Genomic DNA, 19,907 nt, shown 5'->3' on the forward strand with positions numbered 1-19,907 from the left:
CATTGAATAAAGCCATTATGAATGCCGGCACCTTTGGACACGAAGGCCATGATGAGACACATATGTCACATAGTGTATATATTAAACACTTCCACAGTGAGCCCCCCAAGTAGAATCCAATGGTTTTGGTTAGGATCAAGCTATTATTACTCTGAACCTGAACTCTACAGTACTAACATTTTTTTAAATACTTTCCCTGGTCTTTTCACCCTGACCCTTTTCATTGTATTTGGTCTTTCGGCAAATGACTGAGTTGGGGCACTTTGTGTTGGCTTAAAGGGTGACAAATTATTATCCTGTGTACCAATGAATTGATTGCGGTTGTCAAGGCTATGGCACTTGCAGTAATGACAGCGATAGCCCTTACCTAGTCTGGTCTCTACACTCTGGGCGCATGTTACAGCATGCTTCCTCTGTAGGAATGGAGAATTGTCATGGTCCATATTTCAGCAGTGAGAGGATGGTTGTGGCCACCCAGTAGAGAAAGACTCCCAGAGACTATACAGGAGGAGGAGAACATATCTTATAGATGATGATGAAAGTCTGACAAACCTTAGGAACTAGGACAGATTTATGAGTTAATAAAGCATTTACAAAAATATATACACTTAGTGTACAAAACATTTAGGGCACCTGCTATTTCCATTACATAAACTGGCCAGGTGAATCCAGGTGATGTCACCTGGATTCACCTGGTCAGTGTAGTCAGTGTAGATGAAGGGGAGGAGACAGGTTAAAGAAGGATTTTTAAGCCTTGAGACAATTGAGACATGGATGATGTATGTGTGCCATTCAAATGGTGAATGGGCAAGACAAAATATTTAAATACCTTTGAATGGGATATGGTAGTAGGTGCCAGGCGCACCGTTTTGTGTCAAGAACTGCAACATGGGCCAACATCCCTGTGGAACGCTTTCAACAGCTTGTAGAGACCATGCCCCAACAAACTGAGGCTGTGGGGTTGTACACTCAGTTTGTCTGTCTGTCTGTCTGTCTGTCTCTCTCTCTCTCTCTCTCTCTCTCTCTCTCTCTCTCTCTCTCTCTCTCTCTCTCTCTCTCTCTCTCTCTCTCTCTCTCTCTCTGAGAGAGGCAGCAGGGGGCGCAACAAGTTGTTTTCTTCTCTCTCTGAGTAGAATTGTGTTTCAGGACGCCAGAGATAGAGAGAGCGTGAGAGAGAAAGTGAACGGAATAAAGTCATGTTGACCAGTGACCAGCACATCTACAGAACGTTTGGCTATTTGGAGCGGTTTTAAAATTGATTAATTGATTCGGTGGTAGTAACTCTTTTACACCTGGATGGAACTCTGGCCATGCTCTTGGATTATGAGGATAACTGGCGCCACAATTTACCATTGAGAAGACGCAATACTGCACTGGAGAAAGCAACAAGGTAGAAAACACAAGCACAGTTATCCAAGGTAGGAATAGACAATTTACGTTTTATGAAAGTGTAATAATATAGGCCTAATAATAATCATAATACCCTAATCATAATCATATAATATATTAGGAAACATTATAATGCAATTGATGAAATGATTGACATGTTAGTAATTTACACATAATTATGCGTATAATGTTTTTGTTTGTCGACTCATTTCTTTCAAAGAAAATTCAAATGGTAGCCTACATGCTATGCCTCTCATAAATCGCTAAGGATTTCAGATTTTGAAAGAGTAATTTCATTTGGCTCGCTACTGCGCGCTCACACTTTAAATCCAAATCCCTCAGCCTGGACGAGAGCCTCCTTTCCCGTCGCTGTCGGGTTTGACAGAATGTCGATCTTTTTGCGCAGGGTGTAGCCAGATTTCTGTTTGTTGATAGCACAGATATATATACATGCCTGCAATTGTGATGTTGTTTACCATAACTAAATCATATTTGTAATAGCCCAGCCTCATAATACGTTTTAAAGAAGTTTGAAGTAATAGGCCTAGCCTACATGTTTTTGGATAAATTACAATTCTAGGCTATTGTGCAAATAAAGTAAATAGATATTGTGAATATTATTTATTTAATGACATTGGAACTTTCCAAACTTCACATGGAGTGGAATTGCACCAGTGTGAGACAAACAAAACAGATAGGTCTATGTTTAAGTTGAAGTGATCTTTATACCCCCACATTCATCATACCAAGTGTGGTTTATTTTGAGAGATGCATCACAGATTCGTTTTTACTATGAGCACAGTGATAAGTGTCACTGCAGTCCAGCCATCTCAAAGTGGAGTTCTGTGCCTGTGGGTGGGCACTCATTAGGACCAGGGTTAGGGTCAAGGGTCAACACACATGGTCAAGTGGGCAGAACCTTCAGACAATCTGAGACACTAAAGAGCAGACCTGACACTGCATGTGGCCTTGAGGAGAAAGCTTTGTGTTAAATAGGATATTACTGCTTTATTGCTGTGTTATTAATGTCATTATGTCTGCAAGTACAACATATCCTTTTTGTAGGTACTGTAGCCCTCAAAATCTAGGAGATATGAGGGAACTTTGTATCTGGATTCTGAGGTGAGATATCACTTGTCACTTATTACAGTCTAATCATGTTGGTGTACTGTACACTGAACAGACTCATCATAAACATGTATCACACTGCAGCTGCTGATCATGCACTATGCATGATAGTTTTGTTTTAATTGTCTCCATTTCAGATAACAATAATTTTTCTCTGTAAAAAAACGTTAAATGTGTTATAGCTCAGTATGCTATCTGTCACACACAGAGTTTCCATGCTTCTGCTGCTGCTCAGGCCAAATCCCCTGGATTGCCAGCTCACTACAGACCACAGGAAGGTCAGTAGAGTGGCTGGGGGTCAGCAGAGGGGAGAAGGAGAGCAGGGAGGGGGTTGTGCTGAGTGGAGAGCACAGAATCTGTTTTAACGTGTGTGTGGTCTGTTTGACATCCCCAAGCCCAGGTTGATAGACCTCCCTCGTGTGTTTGCAGCCTGAGAATCAATTTATCACTCGCCTTTATCATCATCTCACGCCGGTTGGCACAGACTCACGGAATCTGAACTGCCAAAGAAGGCATGATCTTGTCTTCCGATCGTAACCCTAGCCAATTAGCACCCTCCAGTCCCTTTCAACTGTACAGGGGAAGTTTAAAGTGTCTGCTGCCGTGATGCTATTCTTCAACCACAAAGCCATTAAATACAACACTAGTCTATCCCGGCCCATGTTAACATGCAATCAGTCATTGAGGAAGGAAGAGAGAGAGAGAGAGAGAGAGAGAGAGAGAGAGAGAGAGAGAGAGCAAATTAATGATGGACCAATATATTTATAACTGTACTTTGTGGAGAGTGTTGATGGACAGGCTAACTATCCAATCACAGACAACTGTCTGACAGGGCATTCCTCTCTGGGAGAGAGTTTGTCTCTGTTGGCCCTCTGCGTTTCCAGGAGTCCAGCTGTTTGACCCATGGCTGACCCTGGAGATGACAGTGGAGTAGAGTTACAAAGGCTGCAGCGAGGAGGGGGCCATGGTCTGAGTGATCTCTGAATAGCCCCATGTCGGTGACTGACAGAAGGATAGCTATCTGCCTACTATCCCTACCGTTTGGGTATTCTCTTACAGTCTTCTCAACGCCAATGGGAGGCTGAGCCTTTACCATGTGCATGTGTAAGCTCACAGAGGACAGGATGAATGTAGACAAAGTGGCTCTTAAAGAGCAGGATTTCCTTCTTTGCGGCTCCTCGGGCAAAGCTGGCTGGCACAGGGCAGGGTTGGCTGGCGCAGGGTCCTGAGACAGAGAGTGCAGTGATAGCCACTAAGGCGCTAATACGTCTCTGGCAGCGTTACACAGAGGGCTAGAGTCAACAGAGGGATATGCAGGTAGTCAGTAGGGGATGGGAAAGTAACAGACAACCTCTAATCAGACAAATCTGGGCTTTATCTGACATGAACAGAAGCTCATCTCATACAGAGCGAGGTAGAGAGAAAACCGTTGTCTCATTGGTTTCAAGTCTTTCATGAGAATGATTTCTGGGAAGCGCTCTAATGTAATGACGTTATTCTTTTACTTCTCTACTCTACTTTGCTTCTCTACTCTGCTCTGCTCTCATGTCTGTTTCATGTTATCCATGCTGTGGGTGGTGTAGGGCTTTAACTCAGGATGTTCCTGCAGGTCCCTCAAAGGGCAGAGCCCCAGCAGCAGGAGGCTGGAGGAGTGCAGGGTGGTGGCCCAGGCTCCTGGGGCTCCTGGGGGCCTTGGTCCTCCTGCTCCCGCTCCTGTGGGGGAGGGGTTCAGGAACAGAACCGACCCTGCTTACCCTCCTACACCCCCTCCATGGGTGCAGCTGCCTACCCCTCCAGGCCAGGTGGCCACCACCCCCAGCACCCCAACCAGAACCCAGGCCATGTAGTGTCTGCCCTAAGACCCACTGTCCCGCTGCACCGCACCAACCCTGGGAGAACCCCACCCTCCAACAGCAACACCAGCTTGGCCCGCCGAGGTGAGCTGAGGGACCAGCAGAGAGACAGAGTGGCCCATGCTGGACGCAGGTACAGTATCTATCACACCATACAGACAGGGGCCTGTCTCTGTCTTTCAGTCTGGCCTGTGTTTAATGCCCAGTCTAAAAGTGTCTCTGTGGAGCTCCAGCTCACCCCATGGTCCATTGGACTCCCCTCCAGTATAAAGCTATTCTTTTATGGATGGAGTCAATGGCTCGGCTTGTGCTTGGCGGGTTTATGGCCTCCTTCCTGTGAGCTTGAGTTAAAAAGCTTTTAAATAAATAGAGCTGACAGTTGAGTAATGGGGGGTTGTTGACGTAGGAATCCAAGCCTCCAGACAAAAGCGCTCTCCGCTCGGTGCTTGCTTGCTGACACTAATATCCATCCGCTTCTCAGAAGTAATTTGCACTTGTGATGTGTATCTTTTACATTTTGTTTGACAGTCTTTGATAGTCCAGTGAACACATTTTGAACGTAAACAAGTGCCGTAAATGGAGGCTATTTTACACAGACAATTGTCTTTGTGTGTGTGTGTGTGTGTGTGTGTGTGTGTGTGTGTGTGTGTGTGTGGGGGGGGGGGGGGGGGGGTGTTTTCAGGAGGGGCAGTGACAGTCCCATCATTCCAGGGAAGTATGGCTATGGGAGGATGCCTTATGTTGTGTCTCTCCAGACAGACACAGGCCAGACGTCTGGGACAGAGACAGGGGCTGGCCGCTCCCACAGACAGAGACACTCCCCGCTCTCTGACCCCAGCCCGTCAGCCACCAGGCACGGAGGCCACAGGCCAAACCCCTACCGTCCGCCCTACAACAACCCCCATCTCCACAGCTACAGCCCAGTCTATCACCAGCCCCCAGCCCCCCAACCCAGGTCTAACCCTAACCCAGCGTCCCCTCCCAGGGCTAACCCTAACTCTAGCCCTAACCCAGCCTCCCAGCCCAGGTCTAACCCTAACTCTAACCCTAACCCAGCCCCCCAGCCCAGGGCTAACCCTAACCCAGCCCCCCAGCATAGGTCTAACCCTAACCCAGCCTCCCAGCCCAGGTCTAACTCTAACCCAGCCTCCCAGCCCAGGGCTAACCCTAACTCTAACCCAGCCCCCCAGCCCAGGGCTAACCCAGCCCCCCAGCATAGGTCTAACCCTAACCCAGCCTCCCAGCCCAGGGCTAATCCTAACTCCAACCCTAACCCAGCCCCCCAGCATAGGTCTAACCCTAACCTAGCCTCCCAGCCCAGGGCTAACACTAACTCTAACCCTAACCCAGCCCCCCAGCCCAGGTCTAACCCTAATTCTAACCCACCCTGGTCCTCCTCACTCTACCAGCCCAGCCAGGGGCACCAACCTAGGCAGGAGCAGCAGCACTCATCCAGCCAGGCCTCAGCGGCTCAGCAACCCTTTGGACGGCCCTACAACCCCCTGCCCACCTCCTGTGTGGGAGAGCACAACCAGTACAAGATTTGCAACACTGATGTAAGAACGGTTCAGCCATCACTTATGATCCTTTATGAATTAATCCCTCACTGTAACCCACAGCTAAACAGCTAAATCAATCATGAAGGGTAAAACATGGAGGTTATTAAGGAAGATGAGGTCTGATAAGACAGATATAGTGGAGATGTTGCGATGGTTGACTTTGCTAGGCACCGATTGTAAAGACTGGAATTTACCTTGTGGGGGAATGTGGCCATGTCTTGACTTAGTAGGCCGGGGGACACATATTCACTCTCTTTCTATCTGTCTATATGTCTGTCCAGGCCTGTCCTCCAGCCAGTAGACACATCAGAGCGGTGCAGTGTTCTTCCTACAACAGCTATCCCTTCATGGGTCGACTGTACGAGTGGGAGCCTTTCAATGAAGGTATGGGTGGATCTCGTCATGTTTTTCACATTGCCTTGGTGTTGGACAATATTATCCAAGGTTTGAGGTGATGTAAGCACCACAGTATGTCACCTGTCTCGGCCATTTTGATGAATGTCCTGAGCTGTTTGGAGATCTAGGTGTCTTAAGTATCCAAGCAACAGTCAAAACACCTCAAGGATAGACAATTACTTTTAGGATACTGATTAACATGTTATGTTTTGTCTTCTCTCTGTTGGAGTGAATGGCATTTACTGCAGCCGTATAACTAGATTAAAGCTCAAATAACTTCAGTTTAGTTGAAGAGGATAAGTCAAGTACGCTTGATACTTATCTCAAACACATGAACATGCAATTACAACATTTTTAGCAATAGCTGTCCTTGTAACCTCATGAGCTAATACACAAAACATCTGAGTGAAGTCCAAGTGCAGGTGGATTACAAACCTGACGTTACATTCACCCCACTGCCTGCCAACTCCCAGTGGTTTCCAGGCCTGGAGGGCATCTGCCACCCTCCCACACAAGAGACACCACCCAGAGATCTGTGGTTCTAATTAGCACTAATGGATCATCAGAGAGGAGAAAATAACCTGTTAACTTCCCTTGATCCCTTGGATTTATTAGGAATTTGGTTAGCTTTCCTTGAATCCCTCGTTGTTGCTTGGCATTACCTTTCACCACACAGCATTACTGTAGAAGGCACACCGCAAACATTGATTTACTTATCACTTGTAATCACGGGATAATTGTGAGGACGTGCCAGGATTTAGACCTCTCCTCGCATCAGTTGCTAGATGGCAGCATGGCTCAATGGAAGAAAACAACAACTCTTTACTGCACTACATCACAATTCTAATGCAGCAGTCTACCCAGCTTGTCCACCTACATTGAACAATGTACATTTACAGCCCTGCCAGGCACCCTACTAGAGAGAGATAATGTTTTGTACTCATAAATCATATCAAATAATTCGTTTCTGTGTCTCCTCTGTCACAGTTTCAGGGGACCAGCGTTGTGAACTCAACTGTCGTGCGACCGGTTTCCGCTTCTACGTGCGTCAGTCGGATAGGGTCATCGATGGGACGCCGTGCGGCCAGAACGAGACTTCCATCTGTGTGGCAGGGAGGTGTCAGGTAGGACACTTAACTCATTTACCAGTGGCCTGGCCAGGCCTGTGGACTCCTGCCGAACCACTCAGAATAGAACAGAACAGTGACAGGATGGATGGAATCAGAGGAAAGAAAAGCTAAGTTTAATTCATTGAGATGAAATGTTGACATCATTTCACACAAACTTTCAAACATGGAAAAACACAGCCCCAATAGAATTCTCAAGATCAACTGCATCCAAACACAAGATACAGTATTTTTTATTAAAGACATTTAATCAATTATACATAACCAGCAGAGGGCAGCAGAGTATAACACTGTTATCTGTCCATAAGGAGTGAAACAGAGGTCAGGTTGGGGTGACTGGGTTGACTGGGTTCTGAGTCCAGGATCTGGGATCTCAATGGAGGATCATGATGGACATATTTGTTCCTTTAACTTGATTTTTTATATGCATCTCTAAAATACACCTGTGGCCAGAAATTGGAGAGACATAAGTCCCTGTGTAAACCTGTCCTATTGACTGGCTGTGTCCAGTCAGTGTGCAGCTGGATACATTTTACTTCTTATTTCATCAGGATTTAACTCTTAGAAATGTTTTTCCAATATGATTTTAAGCCATAATTCTGAGTGAACCCTTTCCAAGTCGCGCTCTAGGAACTTGTGCTTGCCTCTGAGTCTCCCTTCAACCCAATTTGCTGCGCTCTCAACCACATTTTTCCCCCCATGCACTGTAATCCAGTGGAGATCTTTACTATATTAAGATTTAATCAAGATAAAGAGTCCCTCTGATCTCATATTAGCTTTGACTAATTTCCACTTTTAATACCAGTGAAATTGTGATTTATCACAGGGGCCAGTGTTCTCACCAGACCTCCAGCCCTCCAGCCGATAGATCTCTGGGCAGTGTGGGGACTAGCTGACCCCATGGAGGGAGTGGTCTGCTTTTATGTGGCTGGGGTGGGATCTCACTCACTATTCATGCAGCTGGTCTGTGGTATGCGGGTGTGGTATGGACTGCAGTGTGCACTGTACTGTACTCTACTATACTGTACTGCGCTGTACTGGACTGGACTGTACTGAAGCTTATACTGTTGTGGTATGGACAGTAGTCTGGACTAGATTTTCTGGACTGGACTGCTCTACTGTACTCTACTGTATTGGACTGTACTCTACTGTACTCTACTTTACTGTAGCTTATACTGCTGTGGTCTGTGGGTGTGGTATGAACTGCAGTATGTACTGTACTCTACTCTATGTGTCTGGGTCCTTTTTGTCTCTCTGTCTCTGATACCCTGCAGTGAGTTGCCCAGTGAGTTTACTTCTGTATAACACGGTCCATCTCTGTCCAAGGTGGACCCTGGATTTGAACCGACGCCAACATCAGCACCACTTACCCAGAAAGGCATTTCCGACAGTAACTTCGCCTTCTGCAACACATTGTGAGCTAAACCAACCAGGGACCATTCTGTACTCTCTCTCTCTCTCACTACTAGGGAACATATTGAGGCCTGATTTCTGTGTATACTCACCTAGGGAATATATTCAGCAGGTCAGGGCACATCCCATAGTAGCAGTGAGATGCTGTCATAAATTATATTGAGGAGACCAAAGTAGACTGATGACATAGACACAGAAACATCTGCTTTTCCTGCCTTGGCCCTTTTTGCTTGCGTACAATAAAACCACATCTCCTACTGTAGCTGTAACCCAAGGCTCTGTTTATTCTGCCCTCTGTGTGGAGCTGGAGTCAGTTTGCAGCAGGCATCTCTTTACTTTGTATGGTTAAACTTTGACTCTGTTATTTGGCAAGGTGTCTGCAGAGGCTTATGGCTGCAGTCTCTTTGAGCTCAATCAGATTTAGCCTATAGATATGTTGCATAGAGTAGAGTCCAGGTCTGTTTCTGCCTTGTCTGTTTCCTGTGGTCCTGCTCTACAGAAAGCACTGTGTGCTGAACTCTGTGTTGCTGTTTTTAATAAGCACAGGGTGTGTGTGAGTGTGTGTGTGTGTGTGCGGGTGGGTGGGGGGGATTTCCGAGTGTGATGAGAGGTGGTGCTGGGGCGTATAATGCAGGGGTATGTGTGTTTATTTATATGTACCACACACAACAATAGATAAGTCGATGTTCCCACTGCAGATCCTGGAGAGCTTGGCATCCTGCCCACTCACACCCCTATAGCTCTACAATCCTAAATACACACTGTAGACACAGACAGGTTTGACCTAAATTAGGCTCAGTGACAAACCCTGTATTATTGCAGTAGATAATTAGTTCTCAATGATTTACCTGGCTAAATACAGGTTGAATAAATAAATATTGATCCCCAACTAGTCGGGCTAAACACATGTGTTTTGTGTGGTCCATCCCGGATCAATATGATAAACAACCTAGCTCTCAATCTGACCTCTGACCTAAGGAGACCCTGCATGCTTCTGGCTCATGTTCCTGACCCACTTTGATGATATATCAGTCAGACTTTATATCTCAGTAAACATGGTGACATTTCCTTTAGGTCCATGTCTCAGAGCTCATACTGTTAGTCAGGCAGTGAGTTGAGTATCAGAATATTAGAGAATGTCAGAAAAACTGAACATCTTCTTTCTTCAAAATGGCCCTAGATAGTTGAAAAAAGGATTTGGCAGATATCCAGTAGTCATATGTTAAAAATGTCAGTAAAGCCTGCTTGTATTGGTCCCTATTAAGTCCCTGTGCTTACTGTGAGACAGGCAGGCTGCATGCTGAATGTAGGAGAGCTTAGTTGGCTAAACACTTGGTCTGTTCTGTGGTCTCTTTGTGCGCAGAGTCTTGCTTTGTATTAAGATTGGTCTTCCTACAGCTGTGATGCCTTGGCTTCAATGATTCACCTCAGGGCTGTGGAACTGGGTTATATGCAATGCACTCTTGGTTAAAAAGCTCAACATAACTGTGGAATTGCACTACACACTTGATTAGATAGCTCAACATAAACTGTGAAAGGAATGACGTTGAATGACTCTTGGCATGTGGCCCACTGTGCTCTCTTACGGCTCGTAAGAAAATTAACGGAATGGTGCCAGGTTTCATAGCAGCACTAGAACCATCCGGCATGAAGGTATTCTCAGAGCTAGAGAGACATCTATCTCTGTCAGTGAGAGAGTAGTAAAACCATATTCTACTACTACAGTCCCTTTAGCTCAGTTGGTAGAGCATGGCGATTGCAACGCCAGGACGGTGGGTTTGATTCCCGGGGCCACCCATACGTAACATTGTATGTACGCATGACTGTAAGTCAATTTGGATAAAAGGCTTTGCTAAATGGTATAGATGTATTACATACAGTGGGCTCCAAAATTACTGCCACCTCTGACTGGCAATGCACAAAAAATATAAACAATATGATTATAGAGAGAAACTGAAAATACCAACATGAGAAATACTCTACTTTATTAATGTTTCAATGGAACCCACCAAAATCATGTATTTATTTAATTAAAAATCAATGTCCTCCAAATTAAGGTTTCACCATTAATGGCACCCTTAAAGATTATTGTAAATAACATCTACCAAAATTAAACCAGGAATTAAATTCCACTTATTTAAGTTGATCTAAGTCTTAAAACTTCTTAGAGATCAAATCCCTTTAGCGGGATCGATTTGACAACAGCCAGTGAAAGTGCAGGGTGCCAAATTCAAACAACAGAAATCTCATAATTAAAATTTCTCAAACATGGTATTATACACCATTTTAAAGATACATTTGTTGTTAATCCAACCACACTGTCCGATTTCAAAAAGGCTTTACGGCGAAAGCATACCTTGTGATTATGTTAGGTCAGCGACCTAGTCACAAGAAAACATAGCCATTTTCCAGCCAAAGAGAGGAGTCACAAAAAGCAGAAGTAGCGATAAAAATTAATCACTAACCTTTGATGATCTTCATCAGATGGCAGTCATAGGACTTCATGTTACACAATACATGTATGTTTTGTTCGATAAAGTTCATATTTATATCCAAAAATCTCAGTTTACATTGGTGCGTTATGTTCAGTAATGTTTTGCCTCCAAAATCCGGTGATTTTGCAGAGAGCCACATCAATTTACAGAAATACTCATCATAAACGTTGATATAAGATACAAGTGTTTTACATAGAATTAAAGATACACTTCTCCTTATTAATGTAACCGCTGTGTCAGATTTCAAAAAAGCTTTACTGCAAAAGCACACCATGCTATAATCTGAGTACAGCGCTCAGGCACCAAAACAAACCATACAGATACCCGCCATGTTGTGGAGTCCACAGAAGTCAGAAATTGCATTATAAATATTCACTTACCTTTGATGATCTTCATCGGAATGCACTCCCAGGAATCCCAGTTCCACAATAATTGTTTGTTTTGTTCGATAAAGTCCATATTTATGTCCAAATACCTCCCTTTTGTTCGCGCGTTGTCCAAATGCAAAATGCGTGAGCACTAAGTTGAGACAAAAAGTCAAAAAAGTTAAATTACAGTTCGTAGAAACATGTCAAACGATGTATAGAATCAATCTTTAGGATGTTTTTATCATAACTCTTCAATAATATTCCAACCGGACAATTCCTATGTCTTAAGAAATAAAAAAAATAAAAAAGCCGTAGGAAGTGCAATATGACCCCATTTACACTGTATATTGGATAGGCAATCACTTGAAAAACTACAAACCTCAGATTTCCCACTTCCTGGTTGGATTTTTCTCAGATTTTCGCCTGCCATATGAGTTCTGTTATACTCACAGACATCATTCAAACAGTTTTAGAAACTTCAGAGTGTTTTCTATCCAAATCTACTAATAATATGCATATATTAGCTTCTGGGCCTGAGTAGCAGGCAGTTTACTCTGGGCACGCTTTTCATCCGGACGTCAAAATACTGCCCCCTAGCCCAAAGAGGTTTTAAGAAACTATATTGAGCCATTACATCACTTCCTGTTTCACTAAGGTATAAAAATTAGGCAACACGCATGCAATATCCCTTTGCCATCCAACCATGAAGAAAACAAAATAACTGCCTTCCCTGTGGCTCAGTTGGTAGAGCATGGTGTTTGCAACGCCAGCATGGCGTGTGCAACGCCAGGGATGTGGGTTCGATTCCCACGGGGGGCCAGTACAATTTTATTTTTTTTAAATGCATGAAATGAAAATCAAATGTATGAAATGTATGTATTCACTACTGTAAGTCGCTCTGGATAAGAGTGTCTGCTAAATGACTAAAATGTAACTGGCAGTTTAAAAGAGACAGATGGTCATAGACCTTCATAAATCTGGTAATGGCTACAAGAAGATCCACAAACGATTGAATATACCATTGAGCACTGTCAGGGCAATTATTAAAAAATTCAAAAGATATGGAGCCGTTGAAAACCTCACGGGTTGAGGACGCAAATGCATTTTGCCCCCCAGTATAGGGAGGAGGATGGTGAGAGAATCAACAAAATCCCCAAGAATCACTGTGAAAGAATTGCAGGCCTTGGTGGCGTCTTGGAGTCACCAGGTTCAAACGCCACCTCCACAACCACAGGCTCTTTGGAAGGGTTGCCCGAAGAAAGCCCTTTCTGACCCCAAGACACAGATGCAAGCGCTTGGAGTTTGCCAAACGTAATTTAAATTATGAATGGAAGAAGGTGGTCAGATCAGACCAAAATGTAACGTTTTGGTCAGATACAGCATCGGCATGTTTGGCATCGAAACAGAGATGCATACAAGGAGAGGCACCTCATACCCAGGGTGAAATATGGTGGTGAGTGATGTTTTGGGGCTGTTTTAATTCCAGAGATCCAGGGGCACTGGTTAAGATTTTTTGGCATAATGAATTCCACCAAGTATCAGGCAATTTTGGCTGACAATCTGGTTGCCTCTGCCAGAAGGCTGGGACTTGGCCGTAGGTGGACTTTCCAACAAGACAATGACCCAAAACATACCTCGAGATCCACACAGAAATGGTTCTGTGACAACAAAATCAATGTTCTGCCATGGCCATCTCAGCCGCCGGACCTTAATCCAATAGAAAACCTGTGGCATGGGTTGAAGAGGGCAGTTGATAAGCGCAAACCCAAGAATGTGAAGGATGTTGAAAGGATCTGCATAGAGGAATGCTTCAAAATCCCTCCAAATGTGTTTCTTAACCTTGTCAAACATTACAGGAAAAGACTCCATACTGTTTTCCTTGCCAGAGGTGGATGCTCTATGTACTAAATGAGGAGTGCCAATAATGATGAAACCTTGATTTTGGTGAAATGTGTTTTGTATTAAATAATTGTATGATTTTGTTTGGTTCCATTGAAACATTAATAAAGTACAATATTTCTCACATGTTGTTATTTTGAGTTTATCTCTATAATTATATTGTTTATATTTCCGATTATTTAAAGTATTGTTTGTGCATTGCCAGTCAGGAGTGGCAGTAATTTTGGAGCCCACAGTACATTACTTTAGCAGACTGAGAACACTGCTATGTTCTTCTCTCTACATAGGTGCTTTAGTTGATACTTTCCATGGGTTGCCTTAAATTCCACGGTTCTCACACACATCTCACTCAGATCCATGGGACAAATCCTCAAATCCACCCTTCTTGTCGAATGGCTTTTTTTTACTGGACACGGTACCCATATGCTACTGTCTACTCTGGTTGAGTTGATGTGGTATTTCTACAGTACATACAGTACAGTAGAGGAAAATCTTACATAGGGTGTAGGGATATCTCTATAGGTATTGTAAAGTGACAAATGTGTTATGTGGGGTCTTTGACATAAGGAAGCAAAGAGTAAACAAAGAAAAGAGAGAATGAGCTGGAAGCTGCTCTTTTGATCAATATTACTGCTAAAGATGGCTACTGTATCTTGCCTATGCCGTTCGGCCACCACTCATTTATATATTTTTATGTACATATTTGTACTCATTCCTTTATACTTGTGTGTATAAGGTAGTTGTTGTGAAATTGTTAGATTACTTGTTAGATATTACTGCATGATCGGAACTAGAAGCACAAGCATTTCGCTACACTTGCATTAACACCTGCTAACCATGTGTATGTGACAAATACATTTGATTTGATTTGATTTTTGATTTGAAAAACTTTGTGGCTTCTTCTATGGCTTCCTGTATTTTCCTTGAAACAGAAAAATTTGGTCGGAACTGTTTGAACTTGTCATGATCCTCAGCGCATGTGCTACTGACTCTACCTACCAAGAAATGCATTATTTCAGGTGCTGTTTCTCCCCTCTGTATAACACAAAGAGGAAAAGCCTGTCCTCTGTAGAGGACTGTTACATATTCCTACATATATTATAGTCAGGATATCTCTACTTTTTAACAGATTTATGTCTTCATAAAGAGCCTTCATCATGAGAGTGAGTACAACAGTATTAGTGTAGTGTGCACTGTAAACTGTGTTTGACCGATGCATAGAGGCTAAACGAGGTCTCTTTAGGATACCCCTTTGTCTCTTAACAGTGGAAAGACTGAGCCCTACCTATGAATCATGAGCTTAATGTGAAAGGCTTGGACCTTGTCACTGAATACGGTGCGCCTCATACACGATCCAGGTTTTATGGTGAAAGAAGGAAAACCCAGATTTAAGCCATAGAAAACATTGAATGTGGTTACACATTTCAGATGGATGCCAAAATAAAGCTGCTTTTATGGCTGGAATTCCATTGAGCTGCTCTTTCTCTTTATATGACAAGGATAGGCACTTGAGAAGGGTGTGTGTATTTTTAAATGGCAACTTTTCTGCTGGCGGGTGATGGTGGGGCTGAAGATAGGGTGAAATATATCCGGGCTGGAGAGTTGTATTATTCCACCTCAGTATCTGGAGGGTGTGTTCTGAGTGCTTTGTGGATATTTAGGAGATAAAACTTTTACCACGTCCACCGTAACAGTAACTTAATGACACCCCCCCCCCCCCCCCCCCCCCCAAAATCCTCAACATCCACTGATGGTCATTCTGGTCAATACTTTCGCATGCGTTATACCTCTCTTTTTATTTTACATTTACTGTGTTTTTATTGAACACTGAGGATAGAGTGCTAGCCTAGGCCCTATACCCTTTACATAACAGATGGCCCTTCTGTTCCTTCCTTTAAACTTTCTTCACACCAGTTAAAGAAACATTTCCCTGTGAATGTATTCAATAGTACCGTATGGTTTCAAATGGTTTCAAGCAAGGAGAGTATAAGGGTAAAATTACCTCTTAAAGGCTGAAAATAGTGTAGGCTAACACAGGTCCCTGTTCTGACAGGGTAAAACCATAGACTCCTACTACAGCGGTCTCTTCCCCAGAGCCTTGTCTTGGCTGTCGAAGTCAGCTCTGCTGATCTAGATCCCCCACTGGTGTCTTTGCCAGTGCTCTGTCTCTGTTCCATATCTCATTTTCATTATGTGTGTGATGCCAGGTTTTGTGCCTGTGTGAGTCTATGAGTCCTCCCTGCCCTGGGTCCTGGGTCAGGAGCTTGGCTGCCTGGCTGCCTGGCCGTTGCAGTGGCTCCCTCTCCTCTCCACCCCAGTGCTGCTGTGGCTGGCCTGCATCCCACTGCATCCCTCTCTGCCAGGCTCACCCTAACACAGCCAAGCCTCCCCTCGCTCCCTGCAAAAACTCCTCCACCGACCAACAGACACCTGCATCTGTTTTAGGCATTCCCCGGGCGGGGAGCGACTGACTTGTTAAAATGGGGATGAGAGGTTCTGAAACACGGCCGGCACAGACTGGTGGAGAGATCACAACCCTGTCTCTCTCACGACAGGCCCCAGCTGCAGGCCCCAGCATGTTATCCACCATTTTCTGGGTATGAAGAGGCACTTTAGTCAAAAGAGCCTGGTCTTACATTTACATTGACATTTTAGTAATTTAGCAGATGCTTTAATCCAGTTAGTGCATTCATCTTGAGATAGCTAGGTGGGACAACCACATCTCAGTCATAGTAACTACATATTAACATGGATTAGGACCTGCACCGCTTCCTGTGTGAGGTAGGGTCGTACTCTACGAATGTTTTAGAGCATGAACCTGCAGGTGCTAGTCACTGCTTTGATGTTTGCAGAGAACGACACAGTGTTATCCAGGGTCATGCCAAGGTTCTTTGCACTCTGGGAGGGGGACACCGTGGCATTGCCAACCGTGATGGAGAGGTCTTTGAGTGGGCAGGCCTTCCCCGGGTGGAAGAGCAGCTCTGCCTTGTTGAGGTTGAGCTTGAGGTGGTGGGCTGACATCCAAGCAAAGATATCTGCCAGGCACACAGAGATGCGTGTCTCCACCTGGGTGTCAGAAGTGGGGAAGGTGAAAAGTCGTTGAGTGTCATCCGCATAGCAATGATAGAAGAGACCATGTCAGGATATGACAGAGTCGAGTGACTTGTTGTACAGAGAGAAGAGGAAGGGGTCTAGAACCGAGCCCTGGGGGACACCAGTATTTAAAAAATATATATATATTTCACCTTTATTTAACCAGGTAGGCTAGTTGATAACAAGTTCTCATTTACAACTGCGACCTGGCCAAGAATAAAGCAAAGCAGTTCGACACATACAACAACACAGAGTTACACATGGAATAAACAAACATACAGTCAATAATACAGTAGAAAAAATCTATATACAATGTGTGCAAATTAGGTAAGATAAGGGAGGTAAGGCAATAAATAGGCCATGGTGGCGAAATAATTACAATATACAAATTAAATACTGGAGTGATTGATGTGCAGAAGATTTGGGGGTGACTAGTGAGATATACCTGCTGGAGCGCGTGCTACGGGTGGGTGCTGCTATGGTGACCAGTGAGCTGAGATAAGACGGGGCTTTACCTAGCAGAGACTTGTAGATGACCAGGAGCCAGTGGGTTTGGCGACGAGTATGAAGCGAGGGCCAGCCAACGAAAGCGTACAGGTCGCAATGGTAGGTAGTATATGGGGCTTTGGTGTCAAAACGGATGGCACTGTGATAGACTGCATCCAATTTGTTGAGTTGAGTGTTGGAGGATATTTTGTAAATGACATCACCGAAATCGAGGATCGGTAGGATGGTCAGTTTTACAAGGGTATGTTTGGCAGCATGAGTGAAGGATGCTTTGTTGCGAAATAGGAAGCCGATTCTAGATTTAATTTTGGATTGGAGATGCTTAATGTGAGTCTGGAAGGAGAGTTTACAGTCTAATCAGACACCTATGTATTAGTAGTTGTCCACATATTCTAAGTCAGAACCGTCCAGAGTAGTGATGCTGAACAGGCGGGCAGGTGAGGGCAGCGATCGGTTGAAGAGCATGCATTTAGTTTTACTTGCATTTAAGAGCAGTTGGAGGCAACGGAAGGAGAGTTGTATGGCATTGAAGCTCGTCTGGAGGTTAGTTAACCTCTATGGGCTAGGTGGGACGCTAGCGTGCCACCCGTGGTGCACTCCATCAACAGCAGGTGCATTTCAAGAGCGGCAAATTTGAATCCAAATAAATGTCAAAATTCAAATTTTTCAAAAATACAACTATTTTACACCATTTGAAAGATAAACATCTCCTTAATCTAACCACGTTTTACGATTTCAAAAAGGTTTTACGGCGAAAGCATAAATTTAGAGTATGTTAGGACAGTACATTTACAAGAGTTGTGTGTAATGTTTTGTCAAGTCAAAGACAGGGTCACCAAAACCATAAAACCAGCTAAAATGATGCACTAACCTTTTACAATCTCCATCAGATGACACTCCTAGGACATTATGTTAGACAATGCATGCATTTTTAGTTCTATCAAGTTCATATTTATATCCAAAAACAGCGTTTTACTATGGCATTGATGTTGAGGAAATCGTTTCCCTCCAATAACCGGCAGTCAAGTCAGCGTCACAAATTAAATAATTAAAATTAGAAAACATTGGTAAAATATTATATTGTCATTTAAAGAATTATAGATTTACATCTCTTGAACGCAATCAACTTGCCAGATTTAAAAATAACCTTACTGGGAAATCACACTTTGCAATAATCTGAGCACTGCGCCCAGAAAAATACGCGTTGCGATACAGACTAGACGTCATGTTGGGGAGATCTAAAATCGAAAATACTATGTAAATAATCCATTACCTTTGATTCTCTTCATCAGATGTCACTTCCAGGTATCACAGGTCCATAACGAATGTAGTTTTGTTCAAAAAAGCTCATCATTTATGTCCAAAAATCTCCGTCTTGTTAGCACATGATCTAAGCCAGCCGGACTTCTCGTCATGAACGAGGGGAAAAAATATATTTCCGTTCGTTCAAACATGTCAAACGTTGTATAGCATAAATCATTAGGGCCTTTTTTAACCAGAACATGAATAATATTCAAGGTGGACGAATGCATACTCTTTTATAACGTATTGGAACGAGGGTACCCAACATGAACTCGCGCGCCAGGTGTCTAATGGGACATCATCGTTCCATGGCTCTTGTTCGGTCAGATCTCCCTCCAGAAGACTCAAAACACTTTGTAAAGGCTGGTGACATCTAGTGGAAGCAATAGGAAGTGCCAAAATATTCCTCAGCCCCTGTGTTTTTCAATGGGATAGGTTTAAAGTCAATACAACACATCAGGTATCCACTTCCTGTCAGAAAATGTCTCAGGGTTTTGCCTGCCAAATGAGTTCTGTTATACTCACAGACACCATTCAAACAGTTTTAGAAACTTTAGAGTGTTTTCTATCCATATATAATAAGTATATGCATATTCTAGTTACTGGGTAGGATTAGTAACCAGATTAAATCGGGTACATTTTTTTTATCCAGACGTGCAAATGCTGCCCCCTAGCCCTAACAGGTTAACACAGTGTCCAAAGAAGGGCCAGAAGTATACAGAATGGTGCCGTCTGCGTAGAGGTGGATCAGAGAATCACCAGCAGCAAGAGCGACATCATTGCTGTATACAGAGAAGAGAGTCGGCCAGAGAATTGAACCCTGTGGCACCCCCATAGAGACTGCCAGTGGTCCATACAAGAGGCCCTCCGATTTGACACAATGAACTCTATCAGAGAAGTAGTTGGTGAACCAGGCGAGGCAGCCATTAGAGAAACCAAGGCTGTTTAATCTGCCGATAAGAATACGGGGATTGACAGAGTTGAAAGCCATGACCAGCTCTGAAACCAGATTGCATAGCGGAGAAGGTACTGTGGGATTCGAAATGGTCGGTAATCTGTTTGTTAACTTGGCTTTCGAAGACCTTAGAAAGGAAGGGTAGGATAGATATAGGTCTGTAGCAGTTTGGGTGTAGAGTGTCTCCCCCTTTGAAGAGGGGGATGATCGCGGCAGCTTTCCAATCTTTGGGAATCTCAGACGATAGGAAAGAGAGGTTGAACAGGCTAGTAATAGGGGTTGCAACAATTTCGGCAGATAATTTTATAAAGAGAGGGTCCAGAATGTCTAGCCCAGCTGATTTGTAGGGGTCCAGATTTTGCAGCTCTTTCAGAACATCAGCTATCTGGATTTGGGTGAAGGAGAAATGGGGGAGGCTTGGGC

At 44.0% G+C, this 19,907-nt stretch overlaps 1 protein-coding gene across 2 annotated transcripts in view; it reads left to right on the forward strand.

Annotated features, from left to right (window-relative positions):
* Positions 1-1,122: 1,122 nt before the first annotated feature.
* The window catches only part of LOC106587562 (thrombospondin type-1 domain-containing protein 4), a 52,143-nt gene continuing 33,358 nt past the window's right edge, over positions 1,123-19,907 (forward strand). Inside the window, exons 1-7 of one of the 2 annotated variants that reach the window (XM_082969593.1) lie at positions 1,123-1,418; positions 2,455-2,511; positions 2,726-2,795; positions 4,127-4,503; positions 5,053-5,926; positions 6,211-6,313; positions 7,313-7,449. In XM_082969593.1, the coding sequence (XP_082825719.1) occupies positions 2,483-2,511; positions 2,726-2,795; positions 4,127-4,503; positions 5,053-5,926; positions 6,211-6,313; positions 7,313-7,449 (1,590 nt within the window). In that variant the 5' untranslated portion in view covers positions 1,123-1,418; positions 2,455-2,482. Of the gene's footprint in view, positions 2,512-2,725; positions 2,796-4,126; positions 4,504-5,052; positions 5,927-6,210; positions 6,314-7,312; positions 7,450-19,907 lie in introns of both variants that reach the window. The other variant, XM_082969592.1, reaches the window with a different exon arrangement.

This window comes from Salmo salar, chromosome 26 (assembly GCF_965601325.2).
Source record: "Salmo salar chromosome 26, fSalSal1, whole genome shotgun sequence".
In the NCBI taxonomy this organism is placed as follows: domain Eukaryota; kingdom Metazoa; phylum Chordata; class Actinopteri; order Salmoniformes; family Salmonidae; genus Salmo; species Salmo salar.